Source organism: Xiphophorus maculatus, chromosome 6 (assembly GCF_002775205.1).
Source record: "Xiphophorus maculatus strain JP 163 A chromosome 6, X_maculatus-5.0-male, whole genome shotgun sequence".
NCBI classification, from domain to species: Eukaryota; Metazoa; Chordata; class Actinopteri; order Cyprinodontiformes; family Poeciliidae; genus Xiphophorus; species Xiphophorus maculatus.
The window spans coordinates 21327729-21346212 of record NC_036448.1 but is presented as its reverse complement, the minus strand read 5'-3'; the positions used below and the strand labels follow the sequence as shown (position 1 = coordinate 21346212).

Genomic DNA, 18484 nt, shown 5'->3' with positions numbered 1-18484 from the left:
TCGACTGTGTGCTTTATCCTCAAACATAGGGCAATGTCTCTTCTTCCTGCAGAATTCTCAATTCCCCGACTTGTTTTGTGAAGATGGATGGAGATTCATTTGGTTTCATTATAACGCCTGACTTATTTATGGCCTGCCTGTGCAGCGCCTCTTGGCCCACTGTGGCCTGGTAAAGATGCTGGGGGCTGTGGCGTTGATGAAACATTCCTGTGTCCAGGGGTGGGGGTGTGAGAGGATGGGGGTGTTTCTCCAAGGGAAGCGCTGCTTGTTGAAGGGAGGGCGGAGAGGTGACAGAACAAGAACCACGGACAAGGCCACCAGAATCTAATTCCACTAGCTCTGCCTAGCTACAGGAGTCCTCTTTTAAAGCCTTTAAAGTCTTGCACTGCTTGGCGCTCGGCTGTTAAGCGGAACCACACAATGCGGTCAGGCCCTATTAAAGCATTTGCAATAAAAGGTAAGCCACCCTTTGGAGAAAGTCACCCTTAAACTCGCTTTTTAGTGCATAACTTGTGCACTGTTTTGAGTTCTGCTGCAGCAATCCCAAACCTTTATCTGGAGACCCCCCTCCACCCTTTCCAAGGCGCTCCAGCCTTGGAGATTACTGCTTCACAACCCTAGAGCAGGGATGCTGTCTGCCTGGTAATTTAATAGCTAATCCCCTGCCTCTTCCCTACAAATCTCTTCCCTGATAAAGGGGTTGCTTCTGCATTAGTAAACATGGGAGTCTTGGCTTCCCTGGCTTAAAATAAGACAAGAGAACCAGTTTGGGAAGACAGCTAACCAGTCTCTTTTACAGACTTAGCATTTTGTGTTGTCACATTCAGCGTTTATTTATGCCATTGAAATGCCTTTAAATTTGCTTAAATTATGTGTCATGCTTTTTTTTTGCACTTATTGGTAAGGAGATTCCTAATTCCCCTGGCTCAGTGTCTCATGGGGTTAGCAGTTTTATGGTTTGATGTTGAGGCTGTTACTGCCTCAGAGTGTCATGCATTAAAGGGAGATCCCAGTTCATTGTTAATTTACATTTATTAGCTTTCTGACCCAAATAAGTTATTCTAATGATTTCTATGACTAGACATGATGCCTCACTTAAAAGGAATTTGCTTTCTCAGATCTTCCTTTGCAAGCTGATTCTGTGTGCTGTATGGAAAACTGCTAAAGAGACCAAGCATGACAAGAAAGTAGGCTGCAGTCCTCATGGGAGCTTTAGGAGGTTATTAGCTTAGGCCATCTGCATAATTTCTGCCTCTTGGTTGGCGGTTCACCTCCTGTGATTGACTAAGAGCTAAGCCTGAAGTTGTAAAATCCGTAAAAAACTAGCTCAGCCAAGTTTAACAGACCCTTGAAAGACGGCATTTAACCAGCCTGTGGAATGACTGCAATGGGTTGTCAATTGTTGACCTGACAGAGACACTTTCCACATCAGGGTGGATCTGATGAGGTGAGCGACGGGCTCCTGTACCGACTTGTCTTCCTGTGTGTGGAACAGCCTGGTGTTCAGTCTAATCGGTCTCAGAAACTAAGACGACATGTCAGGAGGAGTTTGAACAAGCCTTTCTTTTTGAGTGCGTTGAAAAACTCATCTATCATATAGAATTGAAATAAAACACACTGAGGTCCGGGGCTGTAACATGTCAAAATGCAATCCAATACAAAATGGTTTGTAATTTTTAAATGAAGAGGATTGAATTTGGCTTTTGACTTTTGTTTACAAATTAAAACCTGTGTTGCATGCAGATATATGCACCCTGTTTTAATACAATACCCTGAAATAAATCCAGTTGAAACAATGGCTTTCAGAAGTTATTTATGTATTAAATAGAGCCCTCCTGTATCTAATGTATTTCAACCAGAGAGTGAGGTAAGAGATGGGCATCAATATTCAGTGTTAACTTGCATACTGGACACTCCTGGTAGAGAATCTGTTATAGGCTCCAAAAATCTTGACCGCAGTGGAGGTTGACTGTCCATTAAGACAACAGCCATAGACATGCAGCTAAAGCTACAATGGAATGGTTTGTATTCTTTATGTTGTTAGTGTGGGGAAGTGAGTCACAATTATACACTATGTTGTGGTAGTCTTTCCTTTAAAAAAACAATAAAGTTAATTGAAGCTTGAGGTTGCAAGAGGACAATAAGTGAAATCTTTTAACAGGTTTGGAAACTTTGATGAGGCACTATTGCTCCCATGTTTGTGCTATTCTATCAATATATTCAACTTGCCCAAGGTTTTTGCAAATCTGCTTTTATTTTAAAGTTTTATCTTAATTAATATGGGCTTTTGCCACATCTAAAGTAACATTTTTGTAACAGTCTTTTCATGAATTGTGATGATTAATTTAATAAAAATTACATCCTTGGTGTCTCTTTTATAATAATAAATTAAAAAATTAAGAAGGCTCACTCAGATCTAAATGCCGGCTTTGCTTGATTGGACGTGTTTGCGCTGAATATCTGGAAGAGCTCTTGCCAAGATTTTTTTTTATGAAGTGATTTGTCAAGCAAAGTATTTGATGAGTCATTCAAATCTCAAGAACTCAAAATTAACCCAGATTTTCTTTGGGTATATTTTTGAACATGTGTGTCTAAGAAATGTATGTGTCTGGTTAGTGAAGGCACTGAATAATGCCTCTTTGTGGGTGGTAATTGATAGTCTGTGGGCAGATATGATTTATCTGAATAAATATAAATAGGTATACAGAGGACTAGCATAACAAGGAGGAAAGAAAGTGGGTGAGCTGTTGAACATGTTGGCGACTTTAAAAGAGGTAGAGGCCTTTGTGAAAAAAAATTAAGTTTCTTTCCGATAATTCGATTAAATGTACAGTTCTGCTGCCGTTTCTTTTAGAAAACCAGTCCTTGTCTTTAGTCTGTTTCTGTTACAAGGCTAGTGCATTAAATATAGTGCTGCTTTTGCCTCTTTTTAAGCTCGTCTATCAGATTGATGGAGTGAATTTCAGTTGTATGCCTTGGCCAGAGAGACCATAGAGAGGATAGAGCAAGAGTGGGGAGAGGGCCAGAGAGATTGGTCCCAGAGAGAGATTCATAGGTAGTAATGAGGACGTTGGTGATGTGCAGGTCAGTGTGTTGTGGCTCCAGCCTGTCAGTATAATGGACCTTGCCAGTCAGTTGGCAATCGATTGCACCGCTCACAACCTCGTCGGCCCGTTGTTCTGCAGTCCTCCTGTCTGTCATGCTGCCATGCAGAGATTGAGGACAAAGCAGAATCTTCCTTCAGACGACAGATGCACTGTCCAGATACTTTCTCATTACCTGAGAGGTGGACTAAGGTGAGGTGTTGAGAAAAACGTGGGTCTGACTTCACAATTTCTGCTAACGTAAGCTCAAGAGACATCCGGACTTATCCAATTTACTCTTGCCTGTGGTAGTTCAACACAAGTAAGCATTCAGTGGGTTATGTATGTTTGTCAATGTGGTATGAGGCTATTATTGGGGATATATCTATATCTTGAGGGGCAAGATCTCAAGAAAAGCATGATGTAGTCACATCCAGTGCTTTAGGTTTGACACCTGTTTACATCTATGCTGGAACCTCTACTTTTGACATTGACTGTGCTTGACTTAACCTGCTGTATTAAAGGGATTTGACTAATGGCTGACAATATCCAGCAACATTTGCAATGAAGAAGTCCCAAATACTTTTAAATCACTTGTGCGGCAGCATTTCATATAGCTAATAGAAAAGTAGATGACAGATGATTTGTAAGTAATGTAAGAATATATTTCCATTCACTGTCGCAGACTCACATACTGTTGAGGTGACAAGTTGATGTAAGACTGATTTGTAAGCACTCTTGGAATATTATGGATACTTAACCCTTATTTGCAATAGCATCAAATGTAACATCTGTTGAAGAACTTCCTATCAACATGAAAGTAAGTTTTACTCCATGGTTTTAACAGAGTTGTGTCATACATATGGGGTCTGAGCAAAGCACTATTTTATAGCAAGAATAGAGCAACTGATGAACTAATCATCAATAGCAATACTAAAGAGAGAGATTGCTATCTTATTGTGGGAATACTGCAATAGGTTGACTGTTACCTACTACTTAAGTTCACTTAAGGTCACAGTATTTTGAGGCATTTTAGCAGATTTAATCTAAGTGGGAATGTTAGTCATCATAAAGTTGTCAGTTTAATTCCATTCTCCCTTTAAATTTGTGAATATGCCCATGTACCTGGCACTTCAACCCAAGTTTTCTGCTTATCTGACCATTAGTTGAGTGAATACATAAGCTCTAGGAGTGCAGCAGGGGAATGTGACTCATAGTTCACTTTGAGTGGTTGATATGGCTTGAAAAGTACAGTGTAAGTTTAGTTCATTTAGTTGTATTTTAAAACCAAAAATCCTTGGAGTGGACAAAACTGAACTGGAATGTTCCAGACTGAACAGAGATTCTTTAAAACATTGTTACATTCATGAAGCCTTTATTTTATTTGTTACACAAAAACTAAATCTTGTTTGTTCTGAATTTGTTGCTACAGCCCTAATAATTGAAACTTCTAGTAGCTGACTTTTAGGAGCTTCAGTTTAAGGAGACAGAGCTGATGTATAAGATAGTGTGGTCAAGGATCCACAAGGTGAACAAAAACAAACAGCACCAGTTCCAGACTCTTCCGATGAATTTTATTTGCTTCTTAACTCTGACAACCATCCTTCCCCCTTGAGCTTCCAATAAACACTGTTTTTATAGCCAATAGGCAACACACCTGCACATGAGTGGACCAAGCCACAATTAAACAGGTAAAAAAACAAAAACAAAGTCTAAACTGAAACAAGAATAATATTATTAATCTAATTTACAAATTCATCAACATAATGAAAGAGTCTGCAAAATAAACCCTGTAATACAAGATAACTCAAAAGTTACTTTGAAGAAAAACAAACAAAGCAATACTATAAAGAAAACCCTGTAATTGGTAGAACCCAGCAACGTAATCAGTGACATCATCCAGCCATTTAAGCAGGAAATACTGGGCCGGCCCCTCCCATACTCCTGACCTGCTGCAGATCTACAAGGGACAAACAATGGTAAGTAAAAAGAAACACAAATACCATGAATATACTTTGAAACAAAATAAACAAGTTCAACCAATAGTTCAGAAGTAGTAGCTTTAAACTAAACATATAAATAGATGGAAACTGCAACATAATGCTAACACAAGCAAACCCGGGATAGTAAGTGAAGCAAAGTTGCAAACTAATGTTTAAATTTAAGCATTATGACCAGCTACAGAAAGTAAATGTATCAGAAATAAAAATAAGGGACAAGTGGTGAACACAAACTGAACCACCTTGTCACATGATGTATAGGGTAAAATTTGAACCTGACTTAAAGCGTCCAATGACTTTATGGATTTTTTTTCTACCTGGCTTCAAATGTGTTTGTTTCCATCTCATCAAGTGGGTATTTTGGCATTAGGATTGAACGCCTTAATTAGCCTATTATAGGCACAAGGCCTAAATCTTCAGCTTAAAACTTCATGATAGAAAAAGTAAAACGTCATATTATGATGCTTTCTGACTTATCCACCTACATTGTTTATCAAAGGGCACAATAAAAGGCCTGATTTAACACCATAGAGACACTCACCGGGTTAGTTTAAAGCTGGGATCTTTATAATTTATTGCCCTGTTACAGTGAGATTGATCTAGTTTTATGAACATGGCCTAAGCTCAAAGTTCCTACTTTTCTTGCTTTTTTCATCCTCTGGCCTTTGCCAAATTCAAACTCATCTCTTTTACATTTTAAATCCGTAGTCCTCTGGAGAGCAGAGGGGATATATGCTTCCATCTGCTCCAACAGGCTCGCTCATGGCTTAGACAGGGTAAAAGACAGAGGAGGAGGCTTGGTCAGGGAGGAAAAGAGAGAAGGGAAGAAGCCAGACGATGGAGGGAAACACAGACTGACAGAAAGACAGAGTAGCTTATTAGGATCTGCCTCTTTTCACTAGTTAGACAGGGACTGAGAGGGCATCCGTCTGGAATAGAAGCCACAGACATGGACAGGAGTTGGATTAGGACCTCTGGGATCCTCTTTGCAATAACAGCTAATGCATGCTGAATATGTTAGGTTTTAACTGTTTCCACAAGGACAAGCAGTCTTGGTTTTCTTTGTGCAAATAATAGACCTTTTGGGGAAAAAGATGGATCTCTCTGTGGCATGTGCTGTTTTAAATTTCCACAAGCCCGTTTCTCTTGAGGAGGTCATCCTTTTTAAACAGAGCCTTATGCATTGCGCCACACACCATAAGGTATGATGTTTCTGTTTCCCACCTCAAATGCCAGGTTTTACAGGAGGGGCTTTTCCCAGCCCTCCCTGAGTTTGTCTAACCCTTCCTTCAGTCAATATTAAGCTTGTTCCTCTGTAGCTCAGACCACAATGGACTTCTTTTCCATGTGCATTTTACATGCCCTGTTGCAAAGTGAAATAACTCGTTGTGTCAACATACTGCTTCTTCTGAGCTCCGGCACCGACTAAAGACAAGCATTCAATATGGCGTGAGACGTATTGTATATCCTGTGTCATAAACTGAACATAGTCCACAGCTAACTCTCCTCGCATCTGTGTATGTGTTTTTTTATTACCTGAGAGAATATTGTGGCTGACAAAGCGGATTTCTCAGGAGCAAATTTGCATTTAACAGATGCAGTGAGATAAGAAACTGCTTGTTGGATTGCAGTCCGACAACCACAGACCGTCATAGATGAGCGTGTCTGTTTTTAAGAGTAATGCGAGTAAGTTTCACTATTTTAAATATCACAATAGTGACTTTGATTCTTATTATCTGAATAAATGTCATAACTGCACACAAATTACTTAAAACACATCTTGATGTTTATAAAGCTTAAAAATAGACAACAATTTTATTGCTCAATGAGACCTTGTGGCTGGCTAATGATTAGCGGCTAATGATGCTAAAGTTAGTATCTATTGCTTGCTGTCAGTGTTTGTGTTTGTTTAATGAGACTGGCCCATATTTGATCATCTCTAGTTCAAAATCTTTAATTTTATAGACTTATCTAAGCTTGAATTGGATTCTTCTTGAAGCAGTTTGTAATTTTTGATAACTTCAGTCTATTTTGTCTTGTTCTTGCGAACCCACAACCATATAGGGATTTGTCTTGTGAGTCTGATGTATCGTACATTTCTAGTGTAAGAGCATAAACATTTAACTGTTAGAATATTTGAGTTAAACATCTGTAAATCAAGGCAAACTATTGTACAGAAAATTATTCTTTCTCCAACTAGGTTCTTGATGTATGAGAGGAATAGATTAATAGATTGAACTTGGTTAATAATTAATAATAGATTGTTGCAAACAATGAGCAGAATTGGTTCCCTACAGCAGAACATGGAGGCCGTAGCTTCTTTCTCATGTCCGCCTCTGAGGGGTCCACAACACTCCTCGCTCTTTACAGTTACTAATCTGGCCTGACACCAAGCTGATTTACAATACCCCCCCTCACTCTAAGCATTGACTGACTGGAGGTAATTGATTTAGAACAGTGGGGGCACTGGCTGAAAGGCATGGGGCCCTTAAGAACCCTTCTCTTACAAACTTCTGTGCAGAATTACCACCTCAGAGCCAGTTGTTGTGAATGAATGCAATGCAGCCCGAACTCAAACCCAGAGATCATTCTTTAAATATCCCCGCTTTCGTTTGTATTTCTCTCTCTGGTTCCTAAAATCCATCCATGAAATATCCATGGACTGAGCTCAGCCGGAACAACTGCCTCCGTTTGGCGAGCTATTGATCTACGGAGCTGTGTGTTTGCCAGTCTTTTTGCTCACATGCCTTCACTCTGTTTGTCTTTTACTGGTGGAGGCAAGGCTTTCTGCCTCAGAGGTGGTGGGGGGCAGAGGAGACCAAGTCCTCTGCGTGGTGAGAATGGGGGGTGCGGGGTTGTCCGTGCCTTCTGTGCTGTCTGCCTAGTCATTTTACGGCACCATCTGTCCACAAGCAAACCGTCAAGTGGTGACGTCTCAGCTCATCTCTCTTGCTTGGCAGCTTGAATTTCTTTTTTGATGTTTCCAGGCATCTGTTGTTGAGAATAGATCTAAGTTTATTGGGCTAAATTAATGTTTAACTATAACTCAGAAACAAGCTTATTTATTCATTTTCGGTGGTAAAATTATGACACAAAGAAATAATCTTCTTTAAATCTTTATGCTGCAGGAAGGCTGTTGACTTAATAGATTTTCAGACTTTAGTCCCAGTCCCATTCTCTAAAAGTTTCTATCCATCCAACCAGCTGGCTATATATCTATTTCCTCACAGTAATGATATCGCTGATTCCATCTCTGAAACCTTATTTCTGCAGAAATATCTTCACAGTCAAATTCTATTTATGCTTTAAAATTGAGTAATAATTGTGTAATTTTGTTTCCATTGTTTAGGCCTCAACATGTGGGAGATTGTTAAATGTCATATGGACAACAGACATAAAAAGCAGTAGAAAACTAATAGGAGCATAATGACTACATAATAAAATCTGAAATTATGATGAGATCAGATCAAATTTTAGGAGAATTAGTAGAATCAGCCAATTTTGGGGGAATAATAGTCTAAGTCATTGGGAAAATACATTTTAAATGCTTATTACTTGAACTATGCAATTTTATACCACAAATTCTAAGACTAAAGTGAAGCAACTGATTCAGAATTTAGTGCAAGGTCAGACTCGATGCCATGTAATTCTGTCAGTTGACAAGAGATGCTTAAAATTGATTTTTAGACCTGGTTTGTTTTGAAAGTTTGAATAGATTTAAATACGTAGAGGGAAATTTCCACATACCAAAGTTAATTGTGCTTTGAACATGGAAAATTCCCTTTTTGGTGAATATGATTTGTATAAATTTGGCTTGAAAATCTAAAATTTTAAATAGTCCACTGGACACCCAACTATACTTTTCTATACTCAGTAAACACTGGGGGGAAAAATAAAATAAAGAAAACTGCTTCCGACTCTTTATTGGTTCAGGTATACACAGCGTTTCTCTCGTTTGATGGATGTCTGTTTTACATTGGGCCTGCTTTTTGATTTATTTGCAAGCCCCCTTTTTCACAGCACTTTGCACTGCAAGCCATCTTTTACCTCGCTCTGCCATGCAACATCGTCAATAATCACTCCTCGATAAATTCAAATGGAAGTGGCACTCTGGTGTGTCTCTTCGAGTCCTTGTAATACATATTGGTGTAAAACATATCGCCCTTCATTCTAGAATGATTTGATGCTGAGAAGATTGCTGGCCTCGTATTAAGGACCCCTCCCCTCCTAACAGACTTGTGGAAATTTATGGTGATGCTTAAATTTTGTTAAATGATCATTCAGCCATACTAAATGTTGATTGACACTGTATAATGAACCCAATACACAGTTGTCTTTCCAGCCTGTTCTGTGGGAAGTAGGCAGAGGGCCATTAGAGATTACATCCTATATGTTTTGCATTCAAGACCATTTGTTTTATTTTTTATATGTTTTGTTGAGTGACAACAATAAACCTGAGTGAATATTACTGGAGTTTTATGCGACAGACCAGGTCAAAGCAAGGCATATTTGTGAAGTGGAGGGCAAGGGATACAAGGTTGTCAAACATTTTATTTCTACATCAGAATCGGAATCTGTATGCTAATGACTACCTAGCAACAGTGAAACATGGTGGTGGCTCCATTATGCTGTGGGGAGAATTTTCTTAAGGAGACTGGAAAGTTGGTTATAGTTAACAGGATGGAACTAAATACAAAACAATCCTGGAGGAAAACACTTTTCTCTTAACTTTTGATGTTAGAAGTATGTTTTAGCTGCAAATGTATCCTTTGTTAGAAATGGTCAAGCATTCACTAAAGGAATGCTATTTAAAGACACTTTAGGCAAGAAAATGTGCATTTCCTTATTTAAAAAAGGAACTGAATTACTTGTTTGCATTTTTTTATGTATTTATAATATTGTGTAAAATAAGATCAAGTGGTTAAATGGAAAATTTGTCAAATATTTTATCAGATTAATCTATTAATCATCATTTTTATTTTATTTTATTTTTTTTACATTGAGCAATCAGAGTAAAGGGGGCAAAATACAAATTTGGGATTTTTGATAAAATTCATTTTCCTTCCGCTTAGAAATTATGCACTACTCAGATAAAATCTCAATACCATAATATGTGGAAAAAAAAAATGTTTGAGGAGCCTTACTTTTGCATGGCACTATTGTCTGTGCAATCCATTGCATATATTTGACCTGTCTGGTAATTAAGATACTGTGTGACATCACGGCATTCCTTAAGGCCATCCACACAGACAGAAACTTCACTCATGTTTAATTATTACTGGAGTTCAGCATAACCAGTGCCGCCTACTTTCTATTGCTCAACTCAAGAAAATGTGCACATCTGTTAGAGGTGCCTGTCAGTCTCAGTGTCCCGGCCGGCAGTAAAGTGTTAACAATTAACTTTGTGGAATCAGCTTGTAAACAGAGGAGCTGTAAAACTCAAAAGGTCACAGGACATTACCCTTTGTTGGGTGAAATTCAATGCAGGGTCTTGTTGGGCCCCTTAAAAAGATCTAAGAAAGACACGCATTGTCAAGTCTTTGGACATAGCAAGGTTTTCTAATTTGGAGGAGAGAACTCCATTTGGTTATTTTACACTTTCATTTTACAGTGCTGGCTTGCTGGCTTGCAGTAATACTCCTGGGATCTTGTGGTCGGTGATCACCGCTGAGGAAAAAAAAAAGAAGGTGAGGGTGAGACTTCTGAGGCATGGAAAACTAATCAAGAGCCAAAAACACTGCTGTTGAAATTCAGCTTGTAACCGTGTTTATGGAGCTGTTGCAGGCTTCACAAATTCAAACCTCTCTGGTCTGGGTTTATCACCCCCAGAGACGGCCGTGATTAGCTCTCCATGCCGTTGGCCCATATATCTCAGCTGTCCCACCTCCTCGCGCCTGGTATTACCCATTAAATAAGAGACGCAGAAATGGAGGGAACATGAGTGGGAGGGTGGGGGAAACGACAGAGAGCAGAAACGCTACCTGTAGTTAGCGTAATGGTGGTGTTTACTCAGCCGCCGCCTTTCTGTCCCTCTGTCTCCCTCTGCGCAGCTGCGTCTTGCATTGCTTGTCTGTCGACGGCCATTTCTATACGGGTGGCCACTCCCTTGCCACACACATTTACAGGGGGGTAATAAGTTGTTTGCCTCCCTGATGTGGGAGGCAAACAGGATAGGTGTGCTTCAGGTGTGTGCTAAACCTCCCAAGTGAGCTGACTCAAATGCCCTATTGTCCTCCACAGTTTCCCGGTTTAGATGTTCCAATTGTTGCCTTGTTAATTACCTCTCTAAATCCCTTAGTCCTCCACCTATTGCACACTTTATATACCGTATACTCTGTTTGTCACGCTCTATATTCTCAAGAAGTCCCCAAACACTTAAGAATCCGAAGCATCTTTGTTAAGAATTAAGAGCCGATGCCCTGGCAAGTGATTGAAGGTTCAGACAGGCTCAATTCAGCAACCTCGTCTTCTCTGTGTGTTTAGACATAATGTTACCACAACAGAATCATCTCTCCCTAATAGGCCACGCAATCTTGACATATTGACAAATTGGGGACCCAGTGCTGCACGATAAATTGTGTTCAGCCTCTGAATCACCGCCCACATCTTGAATTTGTTGAGTGAGTTGCAAAAAAAAGTCTGGAAAAGGTTGTTCTGGCACAGGAACTCTCACAGCCTACCAAGTTTCAGACTTGAATAAACACGTCACCCCCCTAAGCTGCAATTATCTGAAGCATGCCCTTGTTTTAGTTAATAATTAGTTTTTTTGGCTGTGCTTTATTTAATATTTCCCAAAGAACACTTTCTGTGGAAACCCTTATGTCTTTAAGCCCGTTTAATATGATTGCAGACTGCTGCATCGTATTAATGGTAGTATGGACTGATATCACATTCATGTAGTATAACTATAGGTGAAAAATTGATGCGTTACATGACCTAATTGCTTTTTTCCATATTGCTCCAAAATTCTTACTTTTTCATTAAAACTAAACTGTTTTCATGAAACTTACAAGTCATCTTAAGAAACATAAACCTTATGTGCATCACAGGAATTTAAAATCCTTTAAAAAAGATTTCGTTCTATTCTTCTTTCCATCTTTTTCATTTTCACTCATTGTGACCATTGACTGGTTACTTATCTGTCCGATCAATGTGCCTTGTTCTTCATTACTCAATCTGACTGGGCAGCCATATCTGGGATATCTGTTGGCTGTTACAGTCTTCTTTTATTTTAGAGTGATGGGAGCTGCTGAAACTTTTATTGCTTTAATTGCTGCAAAGGTTTTTTTTGTCCTCAATCGCTTTCAAGATATGAGGCTTAATTGTCTCATAAGTGTACAGACAGTTCCTTTCCGCTTTATGATTAGGATTTTTTTTACCCTCTTAACAGCTGCTATGAACTGGGAAATCTTCCAAAATATTTCCTGTGACGAAAGTTAGGTGCAGGTTGGTTTTGCAGAGAGCCTAAATGCAAGGAGTCTACAAATACCGATCAATGGTACAGTCAGTTGATATATTAAATGGGTCATTTTGTTAGTACTGGTTGTGTAACCCTGCATCAATGTTTGACTCCTTTGGCCAAAACTCCACAGGAACAGAGAAATTTGTTCTTTAACCCAAGGCTACAAAAACCAAGTTCATTCTGGCCAGGAAATTTCATACTTTAAAACAGTGGTCCACAACCACCGGACCGGGCCGCGGACCAATTGGTACCGGGCCAATGAAAATCCTAAACCGGATTTTACCGGTTACGTCTTGCGCGTCAAAATTGAGCCAACTTGCAGCAGAATGAGTAACAAAACAACATCAGAGTAGTGCGCACATGCACCCCCCCCGCTTTAAAAGAGCTAGCATAGATCTCCTGGGAAATCCCCTACTGCAGCATACAATCTTAATATTTTTTTAGACACCACACAAAACCAAAAAAAACAACTTTCTGCCCAGAAAATGGTGCAAGAACAGAATAATGCCATTTTGTTTTTGCAGCTTATCTGGACTTTCCATTGTAAGAGGTAACTTTTTTGTTTACTTGGCTAACAATCCTTAAAATTAAGAAAGTAAAACTTTTCATTGGTCATCAACAGCTTTCTGTAACATTATTGTTAAAACCATGAGTTTTTAAAAACAACTTAAGGTAGTTAGAAAAAAAGAAATGCTGTCAAAAGACGAATACAGATGACTTACTAGTACCATGACAAAAACCGCTAGCCGCTAATGATGCTAGATAGCATCTGCTTCAGAAATTCCCATCAGGGCTAAACAGGGTTAACAGTTCTTTTAGATAAGCTTAGACTGCTTTTTATCAAACTTGGATTTGAATATTTTACGCCCACTTCAGATTTTTTGAATGCAGTTCAACAAAACAAAGCAAAACATTTCTCAAATCTCATCTTGTACTGTTTGGATTCATGAATAGACTATTGTGTTTAGGTTTATCCAGTGAGCGGGATGATGGTTAATTATTCAAGAGACTATAAATGATATATAAATGATTTGTAGACATTACTAAAAAAAAACACAACTGGCTAATCTTTTACCTTGAATGATACTAAAGTTTCTGGTTCAATTGTCCCCAACAAATTTTAACTTAATCGGGGTACATTTAATTATGTAAAATTCTTAGTGATCAAATCTGAACTGGATAATTTTACAATGAGAAGAGAATCCTTTATTAATACAAGTATAGCAAGGAAGCAGCTTCAGTGATTTATTTATTTATTTTTGGAATTAAAAACTTAAAGTTTGTGACATATAGACAAGTATAAAATAAACTGAATTTACACAAATTATGATTTGGGATTTGTAAAGCCTTGTCAAAGAAGGGGGGATTCTAACTTTTCCTAATTTGAATCTTCTCTCATTTAATGTTTGTGACGATATCATGCATCATGTCTTTTTGTGAGCAGGATATGTTGCTGCAGCCTGATTTACAGTAATTTGATTTGTTTTAAGAATATTTTGATTATGGGATTACAAATCACAAACTTATTTTGTGCACTGTGTATAACCCCTGTAGCTGTTTAAACATTTTGCAGTTTCTCAGTTACTATTGAAAAAATCTGGCTGAGCATTTTAGCAATAATTATCCACTTGCTCACTTGTTTGTCTCATTCACTCAGTCTTACCAGACTTTGGAGGGAAATCATTACAGAAGGATTCATTTATTCTCCCAAGCGCATTTATCCACACCTACATCTTCACACTGTTTTGCCATTGCTTCTCACAAATGCTTGCACACAATAGCAACAATATCTTCTTGTTTGCTGAGCCATTTTGCTTGGATTTTGGATCACACCATGCTCCATTTCCAGGTTGACGCCCTGTCCTTTTCCACGCCGCAACACAAACTCGCATAGTTGCAAAGAGTTGTCCCAAAGTATTTCTGTACAGCTGGGAGGGACCGTGCTTTTCTGTAGTAAATAAGTAGCTGAAAAAAATATATAGAGAATAAGCCTTCGCTTGAGGAATTTGTCTCATTGAAGATGAAAAGCATCTGCCTCTTTCTGGCATCTGTTGCAGAAGATATCCCCCCACCGCCACGGGTTTGGAGCACGACGAGTAGCCAACTCTATAGGCCTCACTCACTTCCTTTCTCCGCGACGTGAACAAGAGCGGCACTGGCGTACATTAAAATGAGTGTCATAACAAATTAGTCAGCCACTGAAATTGATGTGAGTTGCGCTCACTTTGCAATGCTAACTTGGGGTATTAACTTAAAATAAAAACGGGGTCTAAATGTTTTTAATTCCCTGTGCAGAGTTGGAGGAGTGATCCAGCATTTTGGCATCCTCAGCAGCATATTTGTGCTTCTTTTTTCTTTTCCTGACTTCAACAGCTTAACACTCAAATATTAAACCTCTTTTCCAGTAACAGTGAGGAGGAAAGCCTCCTTTTTATTTTTTTTCCTTGGGGTTTAAAATGACTTCAGCTGCAGTTAGGGGTATTTCTTCAAAGTGTACGTCCAGGGAGGAGCGTATTAGAGTTCGATACGATTTCAGCTCAAACCTTCACGTACGATAGATGATGTTGACTTTATCGTCTCTGGAAATTTCTTAGACGCAAGGCGTGTTTGGAATCGGATATTGGGCTTGCAGAAATCGACGCCTCGAGGCGCATACCTGTGCAACGACAAAGACTTGGCTGTCAACTTTAAATGTCTGGGTCTGTGCCCATGTCAGGCACCAGCCTGGGCTTATACACTGCATTCCTTCTTATTGTCTTACTAAGTCAAGCATGTCTTTTTCTCTCTGCAAATAACTTCAGAAAGTAGGTAAAAATGGTCCAGAAATAAAAAAAAAAACAGATGTGAAATGTGTTGATATTTTCATGTACTAAAGTACCTGCATGGAAGAATGTTTATCAAAGAAGGTGGTCATAGTTGTAAATGTGGCCCCTTGTGCGCATTTTTCTCTGTTTTCACCAGCATTGAAAGAGCCACATGAGTAATGACCTCCACAGGCTTAAGAATGTTTTTTTTTCTCTTCACAAGATACTGGAGGCATTATGTTCCTGACACTCTAACTTATTTAGCTGAATTGAATAGAATAAAGCTGACTGGCCACCCAGCAAGCCTCAAGATATTCAGCGTCTTGAACTTTTGTCTTTTTTATTTTTTTTCTTAACATAAATTGTTTCTAGAGTTGGGAGTAAGGTTTAAAAATTAAACATATCAAAGTGTTGGTTTGACATTTTAGGTCATCTTCTACAGAAATCGGTTTGACAGGGGGCTTTAAATCCATTTAGAGAGATTTTTATCCTGGCTACGCTGTGATGTTCTTTACATTATTATAGCTACTCAGAGATGGCTGCAGGCAAGAGTGTGGGCATTAGAAATGTAGTTAATTCAAAGGGATTACTTTTACTTTGCTTATAATGGCAAGAGACAATTAAACTGGAGGCTGTAACAAACTTAACGTTAGTTTACTGAGTTGTTTTTGACAATAAATTTGATTCCTTAAGAGACAAACTATTAGAGGTCCTTACAGGTAGCTGGTATAGCAAAATTACCATGTTAGAATTATACTTTTTACAGTAAAACCATAACTGTATTGTGATCTTCCATGTAAAAATGTAACGTTCAAAGAAAAAAAAAAAGGAACAGAGCACTTAGGCCAATTAAATCTTTCGTATTCAAGTCTTTTCAATGAAATATTAGAGAAAGTGGAATGACCAAAGTTCTTCCTGCTGTATGGATTATTGTATAAATCAGTGCTAACTCTTTCCCCAACTTTGTTCTTGTTTAGGAAAAAAAAAAGATTGTTTCTCTTTAAGTTGAAAAATAAAGGAGAGCCACGCATCCTTTTTATTAAGTTTTTAAAGTAACTGATGCTTTTCTTTCATTTAAATTAAACAAGTTAGGTCATGCTATTGATTTTTCCATAAACGTTTTGTGTAAATAACAATCTTGAACTTTTATGAACTACTAACTTTAATTAGCACATGTTTAAAGTATCCTCTGTCTCAAACTGTTTTATCTGTCTGAAAAGTGCACAATTATGTCATTATTATTTGCATATTGGCAGAAAAATGTAGTTCTTCACAATGCAGTGTTACTATAGTCCCTCTCCTACTGTGTTTAATTAGTGATACATCTACTTTTATTTGTTGTTGACCAACTCCTGACAGTACCCTCCCCTCTGGGGTGCCTCTCATTTTCGCTCTTCACCATTTTGTGCCTTCGCAGCTTTGGTCTTTTCATTCCTGACCTTTTCGGGTATGAAACGGTTCTGTCCTCTGCCAGGGGTCTCTTAGCAACAGTGAGCCAATTTGCACCCGCCAGGGGGACGTTTCATACCCTCTTTGCGAAGCAATGTTTTTAAGCCATTTTCTATCATCTACTCAGACTGTTGAATGGAAATGTGGTTATATGACCCCAGCAGGAAGTCATTTAGGAGTTATTTTGGTTGGATCAAGGATATCTTTATTATTTTATGAGCCAATTCGCAAAGACAGTTACCAGAGCCAAAATAAATGGTAATAGTGTTATAATAATGTAGAATTTCACTATTTGTGCATTAGCCTACTGTATATATGTATTTCCGTACATTTCTGGACTTAACTGCAACAAAATGCTCAGTTACATTGTACATTATAAGAATATAAGATATAATTTACAGGTTTGGGATGGAAGTAGGAAGGAACGGCACAAATTGGCAAAAGGGCAACTTTACATGAAGCCGTTGTGCTATAGGTTTATTTATGTAGTCATGTTGTCTTTCTATGAGATCATTCCACTTTCTGTGATTTGAAACCATCTGGATGGCTCAGTTTCAATTTCCTAATGGGAGGCATTAAGTGGGCTGTGGTCCTCTGGGACTGCTGTTTAGGAGGTCCTTTGGGTTTTTAACTGAACCCCCTCTGTTGGAGGGAAGGTGGCTGAGTAAATTGATCCTACATCCACATCTCCCTTTGAATATCTTTCCTTTTTGTAGAACTGTTCTGCATTGCTGCCTCCCCTCTTCTTCTGATGTACTTGCATCAATTTCACCGGTTTTGTCCCCCTCCTGAAGCAGGATTTGTTTTGGGTATTAGATGCCTTGTTGATCGCGAACAAAGATCTTCCAGTGTCGTTTTTTTTTACATGTATACTTAAATTCTTTCACGTTTAGTTCTGCTCTGCGACTTGCTTTTGATATTTCTGCCTAACTGTGTTATGCTGCTCATTCAAATCTATGCAAATGCAGAATGAGTTTGAATACTAATGTCCCCGCACCTCTGTTCTGCATTTCTTTGCTCTCTCAGGTGTTAGTCTTTGATCCTGTCAGAGTGGGACGCGTCTAGCAGCGGGGACTGAGGAGGGAGCAGTGCCATCTTGGAACATGGTGCCTAACGTTCACCTGGCAGGGCCCCTCCGGCCCAGAGGGGCGTTGCTGTTGCTGCTTCTACTCGGCTCCTGGGTGATCTCCTCTCTGGCAGACAGTAAGTAACCTCGTTCTCCTGGGACATCCTAAAAGCATGAGGGACTTTCTACTTCAGACTCTTAACAGATTCCAGAAAATAGACAAAAATGTTTGGCTAATGCATGCGCTCTCATATAGGTAGAGCATTAGCACCTGAGCTAAAAATAAGCATACAGTGGAGGCAGTTGAGATCCGTCCGCCTCTGTGCCTCGCTGTCTGTTTGAGTGACAGTTTTGGCTGGGAAAAGACATTCTGAGAGATCTGTCTCTGCCGCCGGACCTTTTGGGTCTCCGGGGGCCGCTCCCCCACCAAAGACAAGGTCAGGAACAGAATTAATTCAACACACGACCTCACCTACAGTGCTGTCATTGGGTCACTGTAATTCAATTACGCCCCGACACCCCTCTGCCTCCCTCTGACCAACTGATCTGTCCTTTCAGACATGCATCAAAGAGGATTAGTTTTTTCCATAGCCTTTGCCTTTTGTCTCTCAGGGCCTTGT

The 18484-nt window shown here is 39.1% G+C and overlaps 1 protein-coding gene across 19 annotated transcripts in view; it reads left to right on the top strand.

Moving 5' to 3' along the window:
- The window catches only part of ptprf (protein tyrosine phosphatase, receptor type F), a 240375-nt gene that overhangs the window by 69169 nt on the left and 152722 nt on the right, over positions 1-18484 (top strand). For all 19 annotated transcript variants that reach the window (XM_023335649.1, XM_023335650.1, XM_023335647.1 and 16 more), the window contains one exon: positions 17825-18001. In XM_023335649.1, coding sequence (XP_023191417.1) covers positions 17902-18001 — 100 coding nt within the window. In that variant the 5' untranslated portion in view covers positions 17825-17901. The remainder of the gene's footprint in view (positions 1-17824; positions 18002-18484) is intronic.